The sequence below is a fragment of the Epithele typhae genome (assembly GCF_022376455.1).
Source record: "Epithele typhae strain CBS 203.58 chromosome Unknown BXZ73scaffold_336, whole genome shotgun sequence".
Lineage (NCBI taxonomy): Eukaryota > Fungi > Basidiomycota > Agaricomycetes > Polyporales > Epitheliaceae > Epithele > Epithele typhae.
The window spans coordinates 13,168-22,140 of NW_025954527.1; the positions used below are offsets into that span (position 1 = coordinate 13,168).

Below are 8,973 nucleotides of genomic sequence, written 5' to 3' on the forward strand. Positions count from 1 at the left end.
TTACTGATGGCTGAGCCGCTGGAAGAGCCGATCTTGGGCGCCTCCTCCCAGAACAGAAGATCGGCTCTTCCAGCATTCCAGCTCAGTCGCTAGGCACCTAGAGAAGGGGATAGATGCGGACTTTCTTGTGAGTATGTTCCTGTATAACGAGCCCACAGAACGTAGGATTGGTAAGGGAAATAAATTTATTAGTACACTACTACATGCTGGCAATACCGGGGCAGGTGGAACTTGGAAGCAGAAGATGGGAGGCGGGGCGGCAGACCACAGCGGGCAGAGCAGCACGTGCTTGCCCAATAGTGCGCAACAAGGGGACGGGGAAGCTGCGCAGCGCGACGCGGTACTCCGCCCTCGTGAGTCGAATGAGCGCGCGAAGCGCGGGTAGGACATGCTCGCGCAAACGAGCGATACGTGCGCAAGAGCGGAGGAGGGCTAGACGAAGGAGAGTGAGGTGGAGGCGGAGGGTGGGGAGAGAACGCGCCGTGCCGAGCCTGCGCGAGTCGGACGCGCACGCAGAGCACGACGTGCTTGCGCAAACGAGCACGATGTGCGCCAGAGGAAAAGAGGGCGAGGTGGAGGGCGACGCAGACTCCAAAGGGCCGCAACGAGGTGGAGGTGGAGGCGGAGGGCGATGCGGAGGGCCGCGACGTGGAGGAGGGCAACGTGGAGGTGGAGATGGGCGACGCGGAGACGGAGGACTCAGAGGAGGTGGTGGTGGGGGACGCAGAGGCCGGGGACGCGGAGGCGGAGGACGGCGAGTGTGAGGGCTCGCGAGATGACGCAGAGGGCCGGGTATCTACATAAGGCGGAGAAGATGGTGGGTGAGGCGGGGGCGGGCGAGGCGAACACGGGCAACACGGGGGAGGGCAGCGCGGGCGGAGGAGGTGGGCGACGTGGGCAGAGTCGGAGGCGGGCAGCGCGAAGGTGGGCGATACAAACGGAGGGTAGCGCGGTAGTAGCCGAGACGGAAGTGGACGACGCAGAGGCGAAGGAGGGCCGATACGCGCAGCGCGCAGGCGGAGGTGGGAAATACGGAGGAGGTGGACGACGCGCGCGGAGGTGGGCGACGTGGTTGAGGGCGATGGCAGCTCGGATGGGTGAAGCGGGAGGGGAGAGCAGGTGGGCATCGGGAGTGCAGACTCACCAGAACAAGGGCCGCGGTACATCACCGCGGCCCCCATATCCTAATCTCCATGCTGAGGACGTCCGGAAGGACGTCCTCGTGCGGTGTGGATGCAGCTGGCAAGGTGGGTGAAGGCCGGCATCAAGGTCGAGGTCGAGGTTGACAATATTGGGCGAGCCGTTAAATTGTTAATAGTTGTGTCCCTTATAAGTCATAGCTTGTATAAGTAACTTGTAACTTGTAGCTAGTAGGCGCCCCACCTGATCGGACTCGACGTCAGATCTGAGATCTGAGGCCCAACTCGAGTTTTGCCTGCAATTTGGGTGTTTGGTCGACCATGCCCAATCGTCCTGCTGACAATCTTAAAACATTCTGTGTATCATGGGCGCATATAAAAAGCAGTCCTGCCATTCTCCTGTTCCTCTTTTCCACTATGAAACACGAATCTTTCTTTTGCCACCAGTGTCATTTGAAGAAAGCGGCTCCTGACGGCTCCGGCGGCTTGGGCCTCGGCTTTGGTAATATAGCCCAAATCAGAGCCGTGGCTCCGGTTTTGGCTTTCTCGCAGCCGTCCGGAGCCGAACCAAGCCGAGCCAAGCCGAGCCATCGCAACACTATCCCTAGCTACTTATTGCCCTACTCTCATCTCTCTCTCGCGGATTTGTGAATCACTACTCCTGCTGTGCACGTCATGCCTCGCCACGGAAGCACGGCCGACACGCAGAAGCAGCGGACACAGGCGAAGCTTGACGCCTTCCTCTCCAGCTCCCCGCCTGCACCCAGCCCTCGACGCAACCCTTCCCCTACCCGAAAGCCGAGAACACGGGTCGCTCAGTCGAAGGTTCAGGCGCCGGCGAAACGGAAGACTGCGAGACGCACCGCGAAAGCAGCTTCCCCCGGCCCTTCACGAATCCCCCTTGACGAAGAGAGCAGCCAAAGCAGCGACGCAGGCGTGATTCGCTTTGAGCCCGGGATCATCGAGGTATCCGACAGCAGCGAAGAACAAGGCGCGAACCCATCTCCTGCCAAGTCATCTGGTAGTCATGGCAAGAAACGTTCGAGGATGGTGTTTAGTGATGACGATGATGAAGGTGCTGCCGCGAAGACCGAACGAAGGCTGGTCAAGAGGGCGAGTTCTCCCGTGCTTGTAGCCTCGGACGAAGAGGAGGACCCACGTCCCAGAAAGCGAGGGAAGCTTACGAAGGAGCGTCCGCAAAGCCCAGAGGACTTGATGGACGAGGTAGATGAGAAGAGTACGTCGGATGGATTGCTTTGGTGACAACAAAGTTCAATATTCCTTAGGAATCATCACATCCCGTTTCAGGAAGCGCGATAAACGTTCTACCTTCCAGAAGACCTTGGAGAAGCTGAAGCGTAGGTGGAAAAGCTTTTGCAGCTTGCGCAAAGTGCTTAAACTCGTGTCGTACACAGGCAAGAAGCGTGGCGAAGCAACCGAGTCCTCGGCGTCTGAAGAGGAAGAAGAGGATCAGTACGACGACGCACCGTTTCCTCATGCTCACCCGGACGCCAACGGCGACGAAGATGAAGACGAAGATGAGGGTGAATCTTCTCGTGGAGACGAATTCGATGATTCGTTCATCGTGGAGGATGACACAAGTCAGTTGGTGGAGCTGCCCCCGGAGTTCAGCATGGGAAGTTACCAAGACCTGCTGCACCACTTCAAGATTGTGTGCCAAATGTTCGTACATATAGCCGTTCATGAAGAAGAAGAACGAGAGCAAATCGCGTTGGAGCTGCAGCGCCGTATGTTTCTTTCGTGTTCGTGCCTCATACCAGTCTATGACAATGTGATAGAACAATACTTTTCCGTCCCACTCAAGATCACACGCAGGAAGCTTGAAGGCATGCGAGACTCCATCGTGGCAGGTTCTACCTGGAAGCCCTGGTTCCGGAAGGCCTTGAACAGATATCCGGACTACGAAGAGCAGTTCCTCGATTTCACAGTCCCTGGTTGCGACGCATGCCATCTTGGTTCCCGTAAATCGACCAAACAAGGGAGGCTCAGCGGACTGCCTTACGAATCTCTGACATATCAGGTTTGTCCATTTGGCGTTTCGCAGTGGTCCGAGTTGCTGAGTGAGATTGCTCAGTCTTTTCCCGAGGAAGTGACAGACAGCAGCGAGGAGGAAGGATCTGAGGAATCGAGCAAGAAGAAGGAGTTCGTTTTCGGACGTTTCTGTGCGAAGCGGACTCGGACGTACCATCGGTTCACCCATTGGGAGGTATAACTACTCGTTCAAGTCCTTAGTGCATGAGTCGCTCACCAGCCATCTTAGTATCATCTCTTCCATGCATTGCGCGAGGAGGTCGACTCCTTGAAAGCCTCTCAAGCAGACCGGAGTTTTGTGAAGGTCGCGTACGCGAAAGGCAAGCAGCCTCCGCGGGACCTGAAGGACGCGGACGCGATCATGGACTGGTTGGACGAGCGCCAGGTGATCAACTTCCAATGGCAGGAGCTCAAGACCATGATGAACGATGCGCACAACTTGGAGGTCAGGGGCAAGAAGGGCGACGACTCCGATTAATTGTTCGCGGTGGAGGTTTATTTGTAAGATAGCGCATACTAGGGGCCTAGCGCTTGGCTTATGCAGTCCCATGATCAATGTACTTCACATCACACTGTGTGAGTATCATCGAGATATGTATAAAGGTATGCTACAGAGACAATGCATCGAGTGCGTTCTAAAAGACAAGCGGTTCACCACAAAGCATTCAAGGGTCCCTATACAAGTTGCGATCCTGAGGACCTTGTCCCAATCAGTGACACAGCCGAGGCAGTTGTGCGAGCCTTGCAGCGTCGAATACGGCTACCATCGCGTCAAACGCAAGCAGCGCTTCCGAGACCGTGGGCCGGTGTTCATGCGTTGGCCGGAGGAGAGGCCTGACGAAAGCACGCAACTCGGGGACCTCGTACCCGGTGAGCTGGAGCGGGGGCGGATGGCTATGAATAGGGTGTCTTATATAGCTACACGGCGTTCTCACGGCCGCCAAAGCACGAGGGGAGCTGGGAAGCGGGAGAGGTGGGGACTCACATCCATTGCGCGCAGGATGAGCACGCCAAGTCCGTAGACGTCCACCTTGTATGGATCGCTCGACTCGCCACGCTCGAGTTCCGGGGGGCATTCCGTTCGCCGGCACCCCGCAACGCGTGGGTTTGGACCACGCCAGGTAGAACGGGGAAACGATGGGAGAGCTCGTAATCTGACACAGCGTAGTGGCCTCGGCAGTCGGTGAGAACGTTGCGGATGGAGATGTCCAGGTGGGCGATGCGCTGGGAATGCATGAATGCAATGTGCTAAAACAGGGCAGGAAGGGGTGTTTTGGGAGTGACCCGATCAGCGGGGCAAACATCAAGCATTCGCACCGACACGGACCTCAATGCACTGTCGCAAGGCATGGAAGAACCGGCCGAGGTTGCATGGCGTTGTGGTTAACTGGGGGCACCACTCCTCCATGACGATGAACGCGAGCTTGTCCTGTGGGACGTCCACGAGAGCAAGGACAGCTACAGTGCCCGTGTGAGCATGGTCGCATGACGACGGAAGGGAGGTGACGAACGAATGCAATGGTTCATCGGGTGGTTCCGCACAGCCGGGCTTGACAGGTAGCGGATGACGTCGAGCTCACGACTACGTATATGTACTGCTTTGATGACTACTTTAGCACCAGTTGCACATTGTGTGCCGCGGAAGAGACGATCGGGCTAGACAGTGGAGCAAATTAGATCGGCGACCAGGGACCCACGAAAAGGAAAAGAGAGCAAGGCGGCTCACCAGGCCGGCGTCTTGGCAAAGCTCGTCTTCGTTGGGGGCGCGGCAGGCTCGGATATAGCCAGGGAGGTCTTTGGTCACAGTGCGGCCTTCGGAGGCCTGAGCGGCCCAGTAGTCGTGATAAGACTGCTTGACGTCCTTGCAGGTCTCGAGGCGGAAGCCATGGCCTTCGAGCAGACAGCGGTAGGCATACCAGCGGGGAGCCAAGCGGGCGTTCGTGGCGTCATCGTCGTCCTCGGAGGAGGCGGTCTCGGAGGCGGCATCGTCCGAGTCGTCCTCGAGATCCGTGCGGACTTGGCGAGTGAGTGGGTGACGATGGGCGCGGGCGCTGGGGCGGTGGCAGGAGGCCGGTTCTGCCATAGGCTGCTGCGTCACACATGCAGGCGTCGCGTACGGGTGGGAGAGGAGATCAGAGGACGGGGCAGGGGGGTCTTATGTCGGGCATGCTGGGAGGGCAGGCGAGTCGAGGGGAATATTGTGCTGTAAATGGGAAGAAAGCGATGCGGATGACCGCCCAGGCCGGCTAGTCGGGGTATCAGCGTGCATGAAAACCGAGGGAAGCGGGCGGAGGAAGAGGCGAGAGGAGGGGTGACAGATGGGGAGACGAACGAAGATGGCAGGTGGGTTGCGCGACCATCGCAGGAGCAGGTGCTGGGGACGGGCGTGCGGGATTGGATTGGATTGATGGACGGCAGAGCACGAAGGAAAGACCGGATAAGGCGCAGCGGGCGGCCATGCAGCGCACGAGAAGACGGGCTGGCGACGAAGTAAGAGAGGAGACCTGCTTCGAGCGCGGCCGCTCACACCAGAGACGGGGCGTTGAGCAGAGAGCGAGAGCGGGGTTGCCCAGCGCGGTTAGCGCTTCCCATCGTCAGCGGCCACACCGCCGTAGTGCACAGACGCCCACGCCCAGCGCCCGTGGGAACCTCGGCAGGCCTGCGTCTTGCCATGTGCAATTCAGTGGCTGACCCCGCGCCCGCGCCATGGAGGAAGGCACAAAGTCCAAGAAAACCGTCTTCGTCGGCGGAATCGGCGACGACGTCGACGAAAACGCCATTCTCGCCCACTTCGCCCCCTTCGGTCCGTCCCTGCTCTCCGCACTCGGTCCACTGCTCACCTCCCATCTTTCTTTCCAGGTGATGTGATCGAGGTACAGCTGCCGCTTGCCCCGACCAACCCTTCCCATCCGAACGGTGAGCGGTCTGCATGGTGCCGCCATGTGCATCTCGGTGCTCTAACTTTGCTTTCTTCGCGCCTGCAGAAACAAAGCACCGAGGTTTCGCGTTCGTGACGTACTCCTCACCTGCCGACGCCCAGGATGCTATCGACAACATGGACCTCAACGAACTTAACGGTCGCGTGCTCCGTGTGAACCTCGCCCGTCCTATGAAGGGCCCCACACAGGCCGCTGGAAACAGAGCTAGTCCGCATCTTTACCCGTCCATGATTCCCTATGCTTACCCGCCTCTCTGCAGTCTGGGAGTCTGAAGACTGGCTCAGTAAATACGCCAAGCCACTGGCTCAAAGCGGAGGTGCGTTGCCACCTCAAAACCCCGTCACATACTCTCTGACAAGGCGTAATAGGTGCCACGCTGCGTGGTACAAAAGAAGGCTCGGCCGAGGCAGAGGACGAAACCGAAAACGCGCCAAACGATGACATGGAAGAATGAACCACTCCAACTGTCATGCGGCCGCGGCTCTCCAGTCGCTATCTGCTATTATTATTCGCCGTCGGCTGTATCCCTCTTCACAAATCCCATCGAGCACCCATTCGAGTGCTGCAACCAGTTCAGCGCGCGGTGCAAATCTAAACAGTGGGTATGATGACTACGAGGTAATGATTACAAGTCCTAGCAGTGCGTATGCTACACGAAAGCGTCCCAGGCCCAAATACATGATATTACATTGCCTGTGATGATCCGGCAGGGTGCATGTCAGGTTCGTCAAATTCAGCACGCGCCCGCTTGATATCTTCCTGCATGAACAACAGCTCCTCCATACGTGCCAGCTTCTTCGCGTCAGCCGGCCTCGAAAGCGCTCTCCGGAGGTCCTCAATCGACAGTCGTGACTTCTTTCCGCCTCCAGACGCCGACTGGCACTACATGGCTATCAATTTGGCTACCAGGGATGTAGCGAAGAGGGGAGAGCACGCACAATGTCTATGATGTACTCAATGAGGATCTCTTCCATCACGTTGACAGTGTCGTTCGCGGGGTTGCGGTCATCTCCGAACCCGTACATGAGGTTGCGCACTGTTCAGTCGTGCGGTGTGAACGACCGTCCTACTCACGATAGATACTCCGAAGAACGAAACACGCACGCTCTTTTGCAAACAGTCCCCTATAACTTGGCCCCTTCTTTGAGCTCCGCGTGTACAGGGAAGAGTCCCGGTTGTACGACGTAAATGTGTACGTTGATGGAACAGCGGGCCTCGTAGCGGTCGTTGCACCGTTCGGGGCCGCGGTGATAGGTGCAGGGGTCGCAGGAGTGGAAGTGGCTGCGGCTACAGTGGTGGCAGGTTTGGGCTGAGCCACTTGTGCATGCGCTTGCTGCTGGGCCTGATGTTGCTGTGGATAGTAACTATAGCCGTGGTATGACCACGTAGTTCCGTAGCTTGTTACTGCCGTTGGCGGTGCGTAGGGCTGGTAAGGCGCGGTGGGGTATGCTCCTGCGGTTTGAGGGTGCGGGGTGTACGTGCCGGCTTGAGGATACCCGGCGTAAGGATAGCTCGTCCCAGTCTGGTGTGGGGGGTAGTAAGACATTTTGGTGGCAAAATGAGCGAGGAGAGTGAGGAAGAGTACAACCGAAGCACGTCACGGTTGCTTGGAGCTGGAAGCTGGTTGTGCAAGCGCTTACGGTTACCGAGTCTCAAGATCTCAAATCTCGATCCTTCGCGTTCTCGACTGGCAAATGCCCGGCCCGGACGTCTGCAAACGCAGCTTGCCCTCCTTCGGACCCAAGCCCGCCAGTACCCACATCCCAGTGCCACTCCTGCAGTCGCGTCTGCAGCTGCACACTGCGAGAACTACACGCCTGCTTAGTAGACTCTAAGATGATTTCATTCTCATCCTTTCCATCGACCTCGGATGTATCTGGGGGCTATAGCAAAACAAGACACCATCCCGATGTCGAAGAAGACGTTCTCATGGAAGACGAAGACGACTTCGAAGGAGCTGTGTACAGGCTCACCGTTCCAGGAGAGCCTATAACGTCCTCTCAGGCATTCATGCGGTGAGTCTCTTCTCGCCGTTGTATTGAGGATAGCGAAATCCAACATTTCCTGCAGAGGTCACGGAACTTATGTCGACAGCGACGAAGTCATTGCGGCCGTTGCAGGAACGGTGGAGCGCGTAAACAAGCTTATCACAGTGCGTGCCGTACGCAGCAGGTGTGTCTACTCTTCTCTTGGGTGCTCTGCTTCTCACTTCTCATGTGCAGATATAATCCCGAGGTTGGTGATCTCGTAGTGGGACGCATCACCGAAGTGAGTTGGCAGAAATGGGCCGAGGTGTGTGCCTGACGTAGCGTAGGTACAACCTCGCAGATGGAAAGTCGATGCCAACTCTAGGCAAGACGCAGTGCTCATGCTCTCATCTGTGAATTTGCCCGGTGGTGTACAAGTGCGTAACGAGCACACACCCCTTTTCAGCTTTCACACTCACGCCCTTCACAGAGACGAAAATTGGAGAGCGACGAGCTGCAAATGCGCACGTTTTTCGAAGAAGGCGATCTGCTCGTGGCTGAGGTCCAAGCATTCTTCGCGGATGGCGCCATGTCCCTCCACACCCGCTCTCTTCGGTACGGGAAGGTGAGCATATATCCAAGACCTCTGCTACTATGATTTTGCTCATCGCTCATGCCTACGTTCAGCTGCGAAACGGTCAGCTCGTGACGATCCCACCAATTCTCATCCGTCGACTGAAGTCTCACTTCGTCTCACTGCCTTGCGGAGTGGACCTCATCCTCGGCCTAAACGGCTACATCTGGGTCAGCAAGCACACCAAGCAAAGCGAGCAAGAAGGAGAAGAGGGATTTGATGCGGAGGCCGTATACTCTAAC

At 57.5% G+C, this 8,973-nt stretch overlaps 1 protein-coding gene across 1 annotated transcript; it reads left to right on the forward strand.

Annotated features, from left to right (window-relative positions):
• Positions 1-203: 203 nt before the first annotated feature.
• BXZ73DRAFT_84569 (uncharacterized protein) lies at positions 204-1,255 on the forward strand (the record flags this gene model as incomplete). The annotated part of the gene is made up of 3 exons (XM_048023983.1): positions 204-353; positions 517-792; positions 815-1,255. 3 exons carry the CDS (start codon positions 204-206, stop codon positions 1,253-1,255), a joined length of 867 nt encoding a protein of 288 aa, XP_047870653.1.
• Positions 1,256-8,973: the final 7,718 nt, after the last annotated feature.